We start from the raw sequence: 18,302 nt of genomic DNA on the forward strand, positions 1-18,302 counted from the left end.
TGCATACTAATTAATTTTATTACGATTGCAACAAATCGCGTTGACATTGCTAAGGATATGTTGAACTCAGTCTTCGAAGGCTAAGATGTCCTCCAGTAATGGGATTCTGTAACTTTTTTGTCGCTACCGTCAAAAATTGGTAAAATTAAAACGCAAAATTATGAATGAAAAGTTAAAAATAAAAGTTGACAACACTTACGGCATTGGTAGGGGTTAGATACAACTTTAATTTGGTCGGTAACGACAAATTTCGTTAATTATCGAAATTATAAGCGAATCAAAACTTCCAGTTATCGATAATTGTGCGCAATTCTGTCGTTAACTAGTTACAGAATCGAACTACAGAGGGTCATAACTGGATGAATGGGTTTGGTCGGGTCAGATAGTAGAAATCAAAGCTAAATCATCCCGATGGAAGGTGTTGCAAGAATCAAGACAGACTTTCGAACCTACCTCGTATAAACAGTTTATTCACTTCCAAAACAACAACAAATCAAAATATATCTTCTATTTGCTGCGTTCCTCACGCTCAATCAGGTTGAAAGGTTTTAATGTGCCTAATAACTTCGTAAACAGCGTAAAACTTGTAGTCAGCAGCCGTATAGTTCTTCAAAATATAGCTGAAGTTCGAAGATCCCCTAACGGACCATATCTGTGCATTAAAATGTAATTTAGGGGCTATTCGCTAATCATATTGAATTTTTTGCCACTGGTAGCAGTTATGATTCTGATTACAACGATATAACCATTATCTTGGGTAAATGCAGAGCCTCTTGATGCAATAAACATCAACTAAAATGACCAACTCTCAGCCTTTAGGCTGACGATAGTTTTACACCCTAATACGATTAAAAGTGGCACATTTTTAATCGTATCGAAATAATGAGCTTAAACGACAAATACCTTTGGGCGAAATCCGTTTCAAAGCTAATATTTTGTCTAAATTAGATCAAGTTCGATGATGGGCCATTTCGGATTACTACTTCAAAATCTTATCCATCGTAATATTTCTCTCATACATAGATCGGGCTCGAATATGGACTACATTGGTCCAGACCTTAGAATGTTTAAAAACTTTTCTCAGATTGGTTTGGTTTTTTGCGCAACAGGTTGTTCTCGCAACCCCTACTACGGCGGAACAAGTCTCTTCGGAGGAATGTCATTACTTTCTGAGATAATAGTGCTAAAGCTCAAAAAAACTCTGCCAGCCCTAACTGAATGACTGCTAGGCACGATAACACACGAACTGAGTATATGATTTGGGCGAAAATTTGAACATCCAAAAAAGTCCACATCGGAAACACCATCAGAAGGTAAAAAATTTCAAAATTTTCAATGAAGTGCAGTTTAAGTGCTGTTCGAGGATCGTTTTGAAATTTTTACCGAAGAACCATGAGGGGTTTAAAGTGGAACTAGTTATTGTAACCTTGAAAATCTATGAGTTTCCGATACCGAACTAGTTCATCTTGCTAGTGGGTAGCTACTCTAAACTTGAGAATCGACGTATTTCCGGTACCGAACTAGTTCATATTGCTAGCGGAGAAAATAATTTCTTACAAAATTAAATCAAGTTCCAAGATGGGCTATATCGGTCCATAAGGCACTCCGGGCCCCCCCCTGGCTACGTCGGTGCCACCAAGGCATTAATTTTTTACAAGAAATCTACCAAACTTTTTCAGAAAAATTTGCTTTCACCTGACAGGCCTGTTTAAAAAAATAGTGAACTGTCAAAGTCAAAATTTGAACTTTGACTAAAAAATGGATAGTTTTTCGCCATAAATCCGTCAATTTTTTAAGTCCCTCGCTTAGTCCATATTTACATTAGGCAATATTCCTTGCGGCAATTGTTGGTTTGTCGGCAAGAGAGAGTGTTGAGAGGCAAACGGTTATCATATGCCTCACCTCTCTCACCTTCAAACTGACAATTGCCGCAAGGAAAATTGCCTAATGTAAATATGGACTAAGCGAGGGACTTAAAAAAATTGACGGATTTATGGCGAAAAACTATCTATTTTTTAGTCAAAGTTCAAATTTTGACTTTGACAGTTCACTATTTTTTTAAACAGGCCTGTCAGGTGAAAGCAAAATTTTCTGAAAAAGTTTGGTAGATTTCTTGTAAAAAATGAATGCCTTGGTGGCACCGACGTAGCCAGGGGGAGGCCCGGAGGGCCTCATAAAATTAACTCGAAGTTTTTTGCAACATATTCTATTTTATCTATACTAGAATATAGTCCAACAAAAATATACGATTTTGTAAAATTTGCAAGCGGCCATAACCCCGAAAAGGTCATTTTCGGGATCGTATTGGATTTGAATATCGGGAAGTGATTGTGACTACGACATTATATTTTTTGCTAAGAGAAGCCAGTAGTTCCTGAGATATGGACCTAGAAATCACTTATTATTAACGGAAACTCTTTCATAGACCCCCTCGGAGTGGAGTTTCTAGTAGTCGTTGTGGTCTTTGTTGCAACGCTATAATTTTATTCCGCACACTTCTTTCAATAACGGTCCAAATGCTCCAAAGTGGCAAAAATTAGGACCACTGTTTGTAATACCTACCCACAAACGACTAAAAATTAAGATTCAAGAATCGATCGATTTTCCTGGCCAAAACCTCAATTTTTTGTCATTATATTCGATAGTAAATATATTACAACGACGAAAAATTAAAAAATTCGGTCAAAATATTGTAAGGTTATGAATTATGAAAATATCTCTTCAAAAATATCCGAAAATATCCATCAAAAAACACAGAATTTTGACCAGCAAAAAAAAAAAAAAACGATTCTGAACCACTGTGCGTTGAAAAATTCCAAAGCTTCATTTGTCACCTACGAAAATGGTACATATTTTTTAAATCAGGAATCTGTTTTAATAAGACATTTAAGTCTACCACTCTTCAGCCATATGCTGAGGTTATTTATCTTTCGATAAAGACGACTGATTCTTTCTTACATGTTTTTGTAATAAATTAAAGATGTGTGATTTTTTCTAGAATAATTTTTATAGAATATTAAAGTTATCTCCTTCTCGAAATACCCCCACACAAGTGGCAGCTTAATACCTGTAATTGAATCATTTTTAACTAGAAGCAATAAGTAGTCTTCTCGATTATAACTGTATATTTTTTCGACCAAGAGTCCAAAGAATAATAATTTTAAGATCAACATGTTCTCCACAACATGGCCCCCAAAAGTAGGCAGTAAAGTGTTGAACTTAAACTTATACAACCTCTTCTTTACAGTCAAGATCTTCCTCCCATCATAATATTGATTGCATTAATCACCCACTTGTTATTCATATTTGGGGCCTGCCACAACCACTCGACAATATTTTTTCCCACAATTTAAACAACTCTCCAATCGTAATATTATTTAAATTTATTAAACATAAAATCGGATATTAAGATCATATTTAACATTAAGTATTCATAAGTAATAATCATTAATGGGATTATTATTACTATTGGAACAATCGCGCAAAGTCATTAACAATTCAAATTTAAATTCAATACACACCAAATGTAGACCAATAATACGTACACGCATTATACGCCACCACCATTACCAAACTTTGAAAAAAAACTTTAAACGGCTTTTTAATAAAAGCGCGCTTTACATGAAATAATAAAAGCGAACATTTAACGCCTGTGGCGTGTTTACAGGTTTTGAATTAACAAATTTTATTTATTTTTCACGACGTGTCTACATTTCACGATGATAAATGTATGGCTAATTTCCATTTTTGGTTCAAAAAGAAAAAAAGGAAAAACACTCAAAAGACAGGCGTGATATGTCTCATCCACACGCAATAACTGCCAAGAGGCGGCGGTGGGAGAAGCGGCCAAAGTGTCCAACAAAGCGCAAATCGAATCATTTACCAATCCGCACACGCATTTAAATGGTTTTTGTGTGATTTGTTTATGAAATGATTGCGATTTGGATTTTAAGATTTTTATCATTTTCCTTTTAATGTTTTTTGGTGGTCATTGGTGACAACATCGTTGCAAACAACTAATCGTTTTAATGACGTTCAAACTGTGACGTGTTATAGATTATGGAGCGAAAACTACATGAAATTCGTTATCATTAAATCAATGATAAAGTTTTCCGTTATTTAAAAAATATCACCTTTATTTAAAGTCGCTATGAATTAATTTCACTCCGCAATCGTTTAGAAATATTCATATTAGATGAAGATAGCAAACGATGATTAAATAGTTTGAATTGAAAAGGTGAGGAAATTAAGCAGTTAGCTTCTTTTCCATTTGAACATTGTAACATATTTTCTTTCTCTCTTGTAATTATATCTCTTTGGTAACCAACCACAGCAATTCCTGGTTAAATGGTACCCATTACCACAGAAAGTTTTTCTCCCTGGGGCAGTGTTGACAATAATAGAACCCATATATCTCAGGTATCACATAACCACTTAAATTGTAAATAAATCATTACCATCAACGGCCTGCATAAATAATGATCTCTTTGCATGTTTAAAGTTCTCAAACTTTAATTGATTTTACACTTCTAGAAGATGTTGATGGAGAAGAAGAAGATTTTACCTGGTAAGACAACTGTCACTTTGCCACAACAAATCAATGTCAATGTAAGGAACAAATGTTTCCCACCCAAAAAAACCGCATGAAATTAAATATATTTCCTACAACTTAGACGGAGGGTGGAAGAAGTTGCCGCTAACGATTTGACTACAATGTATGCTGGCCGTAACCATTGAGAAAATTAAATATTTTTGCAACTTTAAACTCTCATGGTGGTCGGGTGTTTTTAGAGCTTCCTTCATTTGTCATTGGCAAAGCTGAATTTGTTTTTACTATTTTGTAGTCAAGTGATAGGAATGTCGTTATAGAAATAAACGAAAGGAATATTGGAGGAGAATATTTGTGATCAGTTTGATCGAACGATCGTCATCATCAAAACCTAATCTTTTCGTAAACCCGTAGAATGCTCCAGTCTATTTCTACATATAGGACTGCCCGCTATCAAAATTGATCAACATGATCCCAAAACATAGGTTCTATAGACGCATCCTTTCGTTTAGAAATGGTCTATAGAAGCATCCATTCTTTTAGAAAGGGTCTATAGAAGCACCACTTCTTTAAGGAAGGGTCTATAAAATCATCCTTTTTTTAGGAAAGGGTCTATAGAAGCACCCTATCTTTCAGAAAGGGTCAATCGAACCACCCTATCTTTCAGAAAGGGTCTACAGAAGCACCCTATATATGGTCTATAGAAGCACACTTTCTATAAGAAATGGTCTATAGAAGCACCCTACCTTTTGGGAACGGTCTATTGAAGCACTCTATCTTTCAGAAAGGGTCTATAGAAACACCCTAGCTTTCAGAAAGGGTTTATAGAAGCAACGAATCTTTCAGAAAGGATCTATCGAACCACCCTATCTTTCAGAAGGGGTCTATGGAAGCACCATATCTTTCAGAAAGGGTGTATCGAACCACCCTATATTTCAGAAACTGTGTATCGAACTACCTATCTTTCAGAAAAGGTCTATAGATGCACCCTATCTTTCAGAAAGGGTCTATAGAAGCACCCTATCTTTCAGAAAGGGTCTATCGAACCACCCTATCTTTTAGAAAGAATCTACAGAAGCATCCTATCTTTCACAAGGGGTCTATCGAACCACCCTATCTTTCAGAAAGGGTCTACAGAAGCACCCCATCTTTCAGAAAGGGTTTATCGAGCCACCCTATCTTTCAGAAAGGGTTTATCGAGCCACCCTATCTTTCAGAAAGGGTTTATCGAGCCACCCTATCTTTCAGAAAGGGTCTATTGAAGCACCCCATCTTTCAGAAAGGGTCTATAGAAGCACCCCATCTTTAAGAAAGGGTCTATCGAACCACCCTATCTTTCAGAAAGGGTCTATAGAAGCACCCTATCTTCCAGAAAAGGTCTACAGAAGCACCATATCTTTCAGAAAGGTTCTGTCGAACCACCCTATCTTTCACAAGGGGTCTATCGAACCACCCTATCTTTCACAAGGGGTCTATCGAACCACCCTATCTTTCAGAAAATGTCTATAGATGCACCCTATCTTTCAGAAAGGGTCTATCGAGCCACACTTTCTTTCAGAAAGGGTCTATTGAAGCACCCCATCTTTCAGAAATGGTCTATCGAAGCACCCTCTCTTTCAGAAAGGGTCTATCGAAGCACCCTATCTTTCAGAAAGGGTCTATCGAACCACCCTATCTTTCAGAAAGGGTCTATAGAAGCACCCTATCTTCCAGAAAAGGTCTACAGAAGCACCATATCTTTCAGAAAGGTTCTATCGAACCACCCTATCTTTCACAAGGGGTCTATCGAACCACCCTATCTTTCAGGAAGGGTCTATCGAACCACCCTATCTTTCAGAAAGGGTCTATAGAAGCACCCTATCTTCCAGCAAAGGTCTACAGAAGCACCATATCTTCCAGCAAAGGTCTACAGAAGCACCATATCTTTCAGAAAGGTTCTATCGAACCACCCTACCTTTCACAAGGGGTCTATCGAACCACCCTATCTTTCAGAAAGGGTCTATCGAACCACCCTATCTTTCAGAAAGGGTGTATCGAAGCACCCTATCTTTCAGAAAGTTTCTATAGAAGCACCCTTTCTTTCAAAAAGTTTCTATAGAAGCCCCTTTCTTTCAGAAAGGGTCTATCGAAGCACCCTATCTTTCAGAAAGTTTCTATAGAAGCACCCTTTCTTTCAGAAAGTTTCTATAGAAGCCCCTTTCTTTCAGAAAGTTTCTATAGAAGCACCCTTTCTTTCAGAAAGTTTCTACAGAAGCACCCTTTCTTTCAGAAATTTTCTATAGAAGCACACTTTCTTTCAGAAAGTTTTTATAGAAGCACCCTTCCTTTAAGAAAGTTTCTATAGAAGCACCCTTTCTTTCAGAAAGTTTATATAGAAGTACCCTTTCTTTCTGAAAAAACTACTCTAGTTCAATGTCGTTCTTTGGTATTGTTGAAGTTACGAAGTTTTTCGGCAATTCACACACGCACGGTCCGAACGCAACGAAAGAGCACACAAAAGAGAACAAATGTTTTGATTTGTTTTTGTTTTGCAGCATGCGTGCATACAACCTTACTAACACACTGTCAAAAGATGCCAATATGCAGAATTTTGTGTGCCCTCTTCTTGGTCGGCAGTGCTCTAGTTTGCCGCGGCAGCTGACGTTCTTCAGCTGCGATAGATGGGGATGTACGCCGGGGACCGCATACACGCTATAGTTTTTACGGCATCTGCTACTGCATCTGTGTGAATACTATCAAAAGCCTACTGAATAGGCTTGCATATCCAGGGTTTAGGTCATGAATTCGTCTAGATCATGAAGATCCCCACTATCTCCGAGCAAGTACTGCAACGAGTGAATGTCATTGTGGTGCTGCACGGGAAGAATCTTTGTCTCAGGTGGTCTACTGATGACATGAGAGGCCACCCTTTTGCGTTTCTCAGGGTGATATTCTGACAGGTTTGCATATTTTTCCATCGCCTTGCACTTATATTCACGAACCACACTGGTGCCGCATAGCCTACAACAGGCCGACCTAGCACGTTTTATGTGGTCAACAAGGTTTCTTTATCTGCTCTCCAAGTGCTACTGGCTAGGGACTTGAGGACCTTGTTCCTACATATCAGCTTGTTTCAGACGACGCGAACGTGTGGCCTCAAGAATCTTGGGGTAGTTGGTGGTTACCTGCTTCTGTAGCGGAACCATACTGCCTATTTCTCAGACTTCGGCAACGATGTGCCTGGCTAACGACAGGTTGAGAATTTTAGTGAAACACTCGACTTCCGGCTCATCCAGCTATTTCAGCATTAACACGGAAATTTCATTAGGGCCCAACGCTTCGGATGATTTAGCGATTCTGATGGCGTTCTCAATATCATCAATTGTAAATATCATCCATATTACTATTTTCTTCGTCCTATAACTCCCGGGTTCTCGACAAACTGTCGATTAAAACAACTTGCGCACTTCATCGGATCAGTCATCAGAACGAATGATGATGGTCGATTAAAATTTCTGTTTCATAGAGATCTGTTGTTGTGTGATTGAATGGTGTTTCAGATGCCTTTTTGTCGATAGATGCACTACTCCACTAACCGGCAAAAAGGGACACGCGTGCCCTAAAGAGTGTTCTTCTGCCTTCTCACACAGTTAAAGTTCCCTAAAGTATGCAACAAAAATGCACTGAGCAGATGAGAAAAATCTTTGTGTTTCGGCAAAACTTTTGACTCTATATAGGAAAAATATAAAAAATATCTTCTATTTGTCCCGCACCAATCGGATGTCTTAGAAAAGCTTTCGCCGGTAGGTTATATGGCAATCTACCATGAATAGACGACTGTATTCGGATCGATTGTCATATGTATTTAAATATACATGTGTATATACATGAACTCTGCTATGAATTCGGAGTCCGAAAACCCATACTCTATGGCTTGTATAGTGACTTGGGATTCCCCAATTATCATCGAAAATGATTTGCAATCTCTAAACCATGGAAGGGGGTCGGCCGTTCGGTCAACAGTGCTCTCCTACATAATTTAATGCCACTAGCGGTTGCCTATTGCCTTTTGTTTGTATTGTATTTGCTTATAAACTTTTGACAAACTCTTGAGCGTTTCGTGTCTAACAAACAATCACGGCACGATTTGAAGTTTAGACAAATATACCGCCGCCTCTACGCATATTTTTTATTTCAGTGAATTTTTCGCGTTTTTGATGTAGATTTTGTTGCAGATGTGTACGGTACGTTCGCTGAACATGAGAAGTGAACATGTAATGCAATTGTAGGAAATCTTGTTTTCAGTGCAAACACGCAGGCGCGAGTGCACAAACCATAATTTCCCAATGGAATTTAAAATAATTTGAAAAAAATAGTACCAAATTCGTGTGGGTAATTGCCACTCGAAACATTTGATGATGGTGGTCGAGGAATAAAAATATTAAAGCAGCAGCAGTAAAATTACAAAAACAAAGCATCTAATTTCTGGTGTAATGCGACACGCATGCAACACTACAATATTTCGCACAGCATTCGCATGTTTGGCCCAGGGCAAACCAAACCAAATCAAACCAACTAACTACCAATTTTAAACTGGCCACCAGAAAAAAAAATAAGTTATGCATACTAAGACGTGTATGGTTTTTATTTTGTTTAATTTTCTTTTAGTATGATATGTATGCGGTCATATGTCTGTCCGTCCATACACGTCGTTTATGTTAGTTATGAACTAACTGACAAGTTGCGTTTATGTTGCTCTGACACTTGTTACCTTAAATATTGTCGACGCAATAGTGGATGGCGGCGAATGCATGGCGAATTTTTCGAATGCAACGACGCACTGCCAAAACGCCTTCCCATTTAGGTTTTCTTTATTTCTGCGTGTTCAAAATGCAAGCGAACGAACGACCAAACGGATAGACAAACATATGTCACTGCCAAGGTGAATTTATGACTTTTTGTAGGCTTGTTTTTTCTTCTGTTTCTTCTTCGTTGGGTAGTTGTAACTTTTTCTCGTTTAATATGCCCAGCTCAAATGTCGCGTGAGTTGAATTTTTATAATCTATTTATGTTTTGATGACTTTTTACGCCCACTAATCTATGACAATGTCAGGTTATTTGTCTGTATTACGTGCGTAGATATTATGCGTTTGTTGCTTTGGTTGTAATGCTTTGAAAGTGATTTTGTTGTTTTGATTTGGGGAAGCTATGTAATAATAATGGGTTCATTTGCCTTTGGAATATTAAGTAGAGGAATATTGCATTTTATTTTGACTATTAATTCAGTTAAGAAATGATTTGCGAGAAGTTTCATGAAACCATTGAAAACGACTATGAATGGAAAATGTTGAGGATTCCGACTCATTTGGAAGTCAATAGCTGACTGTGTTTCTGCCACGGGAATATAAGAAATACAACATCTTGGCGAATTTTTCAATTTAAATCCTGGAGATCTACCGAAAGATATTTTTACAATTCCTTGGCGACTTTTTTACCCTCCACTATAATATGGAGGGTATAATTAAATTTGTCATTCCGTTTGTAACACATCGAAATATTCGTAGGAGACCCTAAAAAGGGCTACGAATTTTTGACATTTTTTCCCAAAAATGATTTTCTGTAGTGAGAATGAAAATGATTTTCTGTAGTGAGAATGAATGAACTTAAGCTTGCTAATGCCAAAATAAAATTAATTCCATGTTATTATTAAAAAGTTTCCGCAAAAACCACATTGAAAAAATATTTTTTTTTGAAAAAATACTATGGAATGAATTTTTTTCTTAAAAAAGTATTTCCTTCTGCACGAATGAATGACATTTTGCCTATTAATGACTAAAATAACTTTTATTCCATTTAAATATTGAAAAAAGTCCCGCACAATCCGCTTTTAATTTTTATGATATATGAAATAAAGTTATATATAATATAAAATGATATATATGTTATAATACGATGATAAAATTAGTAAGAAACAAACGGTTATGTCATTTTGGTTATGCCGTGTGCCCTATACCTTGTTTTCAGTTAAATATCTGCTTTAAGGGACTTCAAAAAATTGTCGAAAGTTCTGAATAATAAAAACTTTAAAAGCTTTTTGTGCGGATGCTTTTTTATCGGATCACTTTAGAATTAAGACTTTATGTAATCTTAGGTAAAAACTCATAAAAATATATCACCCAGGGATAGGAGCTTGTAAAAAAGTCATAACCCTAATATATATTCTAGACCTTGGTAAGTCGAAATAGCCATGTCCGACCGTCCGTTCGTTCGTCTGTCTGTTGAAATCAATATACAGGTCGCAATATTTAATATAGAGCTTTATAATTGTGTATAGATGTTTCTATTACCCCTAGGATGTTTGGTATTGAAAATGGGCTATACCAATCCTCGTTTTGATATAGCCCCCATAGAACGGTACCTCCCGATTTTCGGTATTTTGAAATTTGTGGCCTCAATATCCCACCGAAATGGTTGAAATTTTGTATTTAGTCTTCGTTGGTGGCGTACACATTTCCACTTGAAATTTGTCGGTATAGGCCAACGCCTTCATATAGCCTCCATAACACGGTACCTTCCGATTTTCGGTATTTTGAAGTGTGTGGCCTCATTATCCCACCGAAATGGTTGAAATTTTGTATTTCGTCTTCATGGGGGTATAAAACTTTCCACTTGAAATTTGTCGGTATAGGCCCACGCCTTCATATAGCCCCCATAGAACAGTACCTCCCGATTTTCGATATTTCCAAAGTTTTAGCCCCAACATCCCACCGAACTGGCTAAAATTTGGTGTTTAGTCTACATTGGAGGTATACAACTATCCACCTGAAATTTGTCGGTATAGGTCCACATTTTTATATAGCTGCCATAGGACGGTACCTCCTTTTTTTCGGCAGTTTCAAGGTTTTATCCTTAATATCCCACCGAAATGGTTGACATTTTGTATTTAGTCTTCGTTGGTGGGGTACATCTTTCCACTTGAAATTTTTCGATATAGGCCTACGCCTTCATATAAACCCCATAGAACGGTACCTCCCAATTTTCGGTATTTTGAAGCTTGTGGCCTCAATACTACACCGAAATGGTGGAAATTTGGTATTTATCGTAGTGTTCGTTGCCACCGAAACGGCTGAAATTTGGTATTGAGTGTTCGTTTGGGGGTACAAAACTTTCCACCTGTAATTTGTGTGTATAGGTCCATGTCTCAATGATGCGGAACCTACTGTTTATTGCCGAGTCCGAACGGCGTGTCCTAAGACACCACTTGTAGAGAAGTTTTACCAGACTGAAATACTCAGGAAGTGTCGCCAATATTGCCGAGGGGTATTTTGCCACCGTTGAAATTTTTGATGTTGACTGGCCGGGGAATCGGTGTGCATACCATTACACCACGGTGGCACCCCAATAGGTCTTTATATAGCCCCCATAAAACCGCACTCACGGTGGGTAGAAAACTTCATCCCAGAAATTTTTCAGTATAAAGTTATTATCATCAGTTATAATATTATCCTCCTCCTTGGAATTAGACTTAACGTACATGAAGAGCTTAGTAGTTACTATTTGTTACTATTTAATACGGTTCGCGGTGGAGGGTATAAAAAGTTCGGCCCTGCCCGACGCGGATCTTAACCCCATTCTTACTTTTTAATTTAAAAGCCTGGAGGAATTGAATGCATCAATAAATGGGTATTGAATTGAATGTCAATAACTTAATATCTCATAAATAAATTCTTTATAAACACTTCAAATGCAGTATTCAGAATTTAGTTTACAATTTATAAACATTAATAATTGCATTGAAAACAGTTTAACTTACCTTAGTGGGTGAAATGGTGGAAGTGCTGGTATTAGTTGAAGTTTGTGAAATGCTTGATTTTGCCGGTGAACGTGGTGGCAAACGTTTACCGACATTTGTGGCATGCAATTGTTGGCTATAGATTAGCTGTTGTGCTGAAGCTGATGCTGTTGTGGGTGAAGAGTTAAACTGGCCATGGTTGTACTGGTGGTGGTGCTGGCGATACTGGTGATTGTCATTGACTTTGACATTGATATTGCAAATATCTGCACGTGTATAGAAACGTATATTATCCTTTTGAATAAGAAGAGAGTAAAATAAAAAGACATAAATAAGTCTAAAGGTTTTAACAACAATAAAAGGATAAACTAAACCAGTTCTTGCTGGGTGGTACAATTTGCAAATGTTGAAACTTTCAAAAAGTGAATTGTTTTACAAAATACCGAAACAAAATAATAGACAAATTATTTTGCAAAAACAATAAAAGCAAAAGTCTAACATGATCTTTCTCTCTCATTTTCCCTCTCTGTCTCCCTCGCTTTTTTTTGAACTACTTTTTTGCCAGCTTTAAACTTTACATGATTTCCGCTTATTATTTTTAATATGACTATCGCAAAAATCTTAAATCATGATCAATGATTTTAGTCGCTATGCTTTTCTTTTCCTTTTTGCAAAGTGGCTGTTGCTGGAAGAAACCACATCTGCAACAACAACAGTTACTACAAACAGTTGCATATTGTTGCAAAGGAAATCATTTGTTAATTTGTGAAAACGTTTACCACCACCATTAGCCATTAATATGGATCAGGTTTAGGCCGCCGCGTCATTCCGCTTCACTGCACTCACTACTCTGTGTGGTGATGATTTATGGTAGCCAATTTAATTAATGATTTTTCACTAAAATCCCGCTATGATCACATTTGGTAGAGGTATTTGAAAAGAAATTGCATCTTTAATTGAAATTCACACGCACTTTATATGGTGGATAGGTGATGGATATAAGAGTAGGTATGATTGAAAAATTAAAAAATACCGGAAGTGAGACAAAAATTTCTCAGCAGATGAGCTTTGTCGCCAACCCCTGTGACCCCAGAGTTAGGGAGCTGACACTTGAAGTTAACAGATTGGTCGGCGAGCTTAAGCGGAACAAGTGGCTATATTATCTTAAGGTAATTTGCAACCGGAATAAGTGAATTTGGGCAATTTTCGAATCCCGAGAAGAATGAAGATAGAACCTCAGTCACGTTTGGCGACGTTGCACTGACTGATCCGAAGAGGTGCGCATGTTAAATTAATCGATAGTTTCTCGAGCACCCTGGGAGAGACAGGGCGAATAGAAGAGTACTACGTTGTATTAAATTTCTTACTGCCGAGGAGAAACCACCACAATTTACAATTATCCAAATTATCCAAAACATTGGGCCCTGGTCGAATCTCCATGATAATACTGAAACACCAAAGTTCTCAAATTCTCGCTAGCCACCCACATAGTTTCCGAAGTCTGGAACATGGGTGGTCCCGTTACTAAATCCAGACAAGGGAGACAGCAAATGTAAATCGTACAGACGGATTTCCCTTTTGTCCCCATAGCAACGACTCGTGAGGCTTTACTCCTCCTCATAGTCAGAAAATCTATCCAGATGCCGATCATCAGTAAGCGTTCGTAGTCAGCACAGTACGGCAACAGCGCTGCACTACATCTCTACACATATTATCCAAGGACTCAACCAGAGCAAGACGTACGATAGAACAGTGATGTTGGCGCTCGACTTATCACGCCCCGATCATGTTTGAAACGCTCGATAATCAATTATATGTGTTCGTCCGCCAGTCGTACGTGAAAATCAGGAACAAAATGTCGAAGCTCCGTATAGTGAACCAGTGAATTCACCAAGGTGGGATTATTTCTCCCGAACGGTTTAACCTCTACCTTTCCTGTTTTTCATGACCTTCAAACGGCATTGAGAACGTAACGTATGCGGATGATTGTAATATCTTAGCGTCAGTTATCTTTCCTGATGACATTTGTGAATGGCTGAACTCCTATCAAATCGATCTACCCACCTTTTTCTTCCTGAGATATATGAAAATATGAAATGACCATTTTGTTTACCATATTGACTGCGGAGATTAGCACAAAGGTAATTGTCCTGGTCAATGGTAATAGAATACTAACCACTAATATTTGACAACATGTTCACATGGTCAGATGTAGGAACAAAGTCCTCAAGTCTCTAGCCGGGAGCAATTGTGGGGCAGACATAGAAAAACCTAGTTGACCACGTATAATACGATACGTCGGTCTGTGGTAAGTAAGGCGGCGCTAGCGTGGTCCTCGAGCATAAGTGCAACGCGATGAACATGTATCCAAATGTTTCAGAACGCCGTCCTGTGCCTCCTCATGTCATGTCTTCCAGGGTGGAAATACATGCCTGCAGGCATACTTGGCATGCTCTCGCTGCAGTACTTGCTTGGGTGTTACCATGAGAGTCATCCCAATCGCTGTATGGTGGATAGGCATGTCAGGAGGGACTTTCATGATCTAGAGAGAGAGACAGGACCAACGATATAAGTGATAACCCCTAGATCAGCAAGCCTATCAAGCAGGTTTGGACAGAATTCACACAGATGCAGTCGCAGATGCCATAAATAATTATCGTGTGAATGAGGTGCTCGGAGAACATTTCCCATCTATCGCAGCAGAGGAGCGTCAGCTGCCACGACAAACCAAATTAGTGTTCGCTCAAGTTCGCTCGGGATGATGCAGTCGCCTAGATTCCCAAAGGGCAAGGGTTGATAACACCGTGCAAAACACTTGTCCAACATGCGCAACAGGAGCTTACGATACACAGCAACCTTTTCAGGTACCGGAAAAATCGATGGGCTATATATTGGAACTGGATCTAATTTTGGGGAGTTATTTATTTAGATAATTGTAATGCCCTCCGGTGCCGTAGGTTTTTAAAGCTTTTATATCATTATGTCAGGAGGTATGGACTTTTCCAAAGCGAAAACTTTGAACTTTTGTAAAATGTTTAAAAAATTCGAGTCATGGACGGAAACTACACTTTTGCGAAAATTTTTGAAATTTCATTTTGCAGGTAACCAAACGGAGTGGACCGGCATAGTTCTTATTTGAAGGTTATATATGCGTGGTATAAAATATTACGATGTCCGATCAAATCGCTCAATCTCTTTGAGAGTTATCGTATGCACCATTTTAGAGAAAAATTCAGATTTTTTGTGGTACCTGTAAGAGTGGACCCATATGACCCATCTTCGAATTTGATCTATGTTTGGACACCATTTCACTAGTGGCAAAGTTTAGAAAATTTCAGTAAGACAGGTGGGTTTAAAGACTTTTATCTAGACCAGATGCAAATGGTACCAAATGTTCAAATTTAAAGTTTGTCACAATGACCGTGGACATTGAAGATAATACGGTACTGGGTCGTATACTACCAGGGGCAGTGGTGAAAATGACCAAATGATCGTAGCAATGCAATTCAGAGTTTACCGCTGAAATACAAGAAATGTGATTGGAATTCTAACTTTCAATATCAACAGCATCAACTGATCTTGGCTGTTGCTGTTACTTTGCTGCAGTATATACCCAACCCTGGTCAGCTGGAGAGGTGATTAATTCTGCAATAACGTTTTAAAAATGGCATTATAATTAATATGAACGATTACGAGAGATGACGTCCTTCGACGAACGTGACAAAATTCAGATACCAGTTTTCGTGGAAATCGAAGATGAAGAAAAAAGGGAAGATTTGTTTTTGAATATTTAAATAAAGTAAGTCAAAATAAACATTAAATTAAAAAATATTTTTTAAGAAAGCTATTTCAAATATCTCAAAATCTAACTGATTTAAGAACCAAGTTTTATAGTTCTAATTTAAATGAAATGTAACCCTTCTTTGCTTAAAACAAAACTGAACAAAGAAACTTTCTTCAGAAGAAAGAAATTTCACCACAATCAATTTAGGTTAAATTCCTATACAACCTCTGGTAAATTGATAAGCTGGCAGACATATACAGACATTTCCCCCTATATTCCATATAAAATAAAAAAACCAATAACTCATTGATTTTGAAGTGCACTGAGATGTTTTTGAGACAGAGAAAGAGTGAGAAGAAGAAAAGAAACACTGACACCGTTAACTGAAATGCGGTCTCCCAAGGTATTTGGATTAAGTTATTTGAAAAATGCCACACTCCGATCAACCGAAGAAGAAGAAGCACAGCAACCCAAGACCAAACATATCCAAGCATTTCTCACCTAAACGTCAATGGTTGGCTACAATTGCCGCAATTTTATTTGGATGGACGGATGGATGGTTGGTTGGTCGGATGTTTTTATTTCTTTGATTGCTTTGGTTAATGGTTTTAGTTTGTGGCTTCTTTTGATTATTTTCTTCTTCTTCGACTTACCTTTTCCAGATTTCCATTGACAGCATCATCGGAAAATGAAGAATTTCTGTTATGCTGCTGCTGAGAGGCTGTTGAAGATGATGCAGCCGCTGACAAGGCAGTGGTGTTGTTGTTGCTGTTGAATGTTTTGTGGCGAGAATTTGTGCTGACACAATTATTGTTGTTGTTGCTATTGCTGACAATATGTTGCATTGATGTTGATGTTGGCGATTTGCCGTTGTTGTTATTGTTGTTATTATTGTTATATTGATGGTGGTCATTGCCATGATTATTATTGATTTGTAATTCCATTTCTTGGCGTTGATGATACTTGGAACGAATTTTTGTGGCACTTGTTTTGATTGAGACTCCAGTTGTTGTTGTTGTGGTAGCTTCCGTCAACATATCATTCGATGAACAAGAACTACTGGTAATCGAACTGCTGGAAGAACTACCCGATGAAGACTCTTTGACAGCAGAGTTATTAGGTTCTGTTGTTATTGTTGTTGTGGCGTTGACAATCACGTCCGTATCATGAACTGTTGTCGTTGCAGCCGCCGATGTTTGTAAATGTATGGTTGTTAAATTTGTTGTAGTTGTTGTTGTGGCACATACAGCCTCCTTATTTTCTTTATCGGAATCACCGTCACCATATATGGTAGCACCTAGAGAAGCGGCAACAGTGGCTGCCACAATGGCCGCGGATGTTGAAGATGATACGGTACTGGATTGTATACTGCCAGGAGCAGCAGCGGCGTTGTTGGAAATGGCCAAATGATCGTAGCTATACAATTCAGAGGATACCGCTGAAATACCACGAGAAATATGATTGGAATTCAAACTTTCAATATCAACAACATCAACGGATCTTGGCTGGTGTTGTTGCTGTTGTTGCGATGCGGCAGTGTATAGCCAACCCTCGTCATCGGAAGAGACTTCAGCCGATTTTAGAAGCTAATGATCCAAAGGGAATAGATGAAATTTAATAAAAAATAAATAAATTAAAAAAAGATAGATAGACAAAATATGAGAAGTAAGCAATAGATGAGAGTAAAATGACAGTGAATATGAGTAAGCTATGTAATGTTTTGTTTGTATATATGTATGTATGAGAGTATTAACAAAATAAAATACAACACAAGATTCAGTTTTGGTTTTAGTAAAAAAAAGCATTGAAATTTAATTAGTTCTGGCAACAATAAAAAATTGCATCTAGAAAATGCAACCTCATCAAAGAACGCTGAACAGTCGTAACCACACACACACATACATGAATTTTAATGTAAAATCTTAGACAAATAGAAATAACAGCCAATGGGCAAAAACGTTTATCTTTAAAACCACCATACACCACAAACGCCATGTTTTGTAAAATAAAAAAAATACAAGAAGAACCATGACATTACTTACAAATGGACATTGCACTATGGGTTAAGTATTTAAGTAGATTTGGGATAAATTTGCAGATTTTGGGTACTATTTCGACTCTCAAACTTATACCCAATTCTAACTAAAGGAAAATATTATAAATCTGACAGTTTTCTTTTTTGAGTACTGCACCAAGTC

The 18,302-nt window shown here is 37.7% G+C and overlaps 1 protein-coding gene across 16 annotated transcripts in view; it reads right to left on the reverse strand.

Moving 5' to 3' along the window:
* Positions 1-18,302, reverse strand: part of klar (klarsicht) — a 648,847-nt gene that overhangs the window by 65,711 nt on the left and 564,834 nt on the right. For 15 of the 16 annotated variants that reach the window (XM_073982967.1, XM_073982966.1, XM_073982965.1 and 12 more), the window contains 2 exons: positions 16,758-17,690; positions 12,342-12,614 (listed from right to left, as the gene is read on the reverse strand). In XM_073982967.1, the coding sequence (XP_073839068.1) occupies positions 12,342-12,614; positions 16,758-17,690 (1,206 nt within the window). The remainder of the gene's footprint in view (positions 1-12,341; positions 12,615-16,757; positions 17,691-18,302) is intronic. The other variant, XM_073982978.1, reaches the window with a different exon arrangement.

Source organism: Musca autumnalis, unplaced genomic scaffold, assembly GCF_047663935.1.
Source record: "Musca autumnalis isolate F117 unplaced genomic scaffold, ASM4766393v1 scaffold_4, whole genome shotgun sequence".
Lineage (NCBI taxonomy): Eukaryota > Metazoa > Arthropoda > Insecta > Diptera > Muscidae > Musca > Musca autumnalis.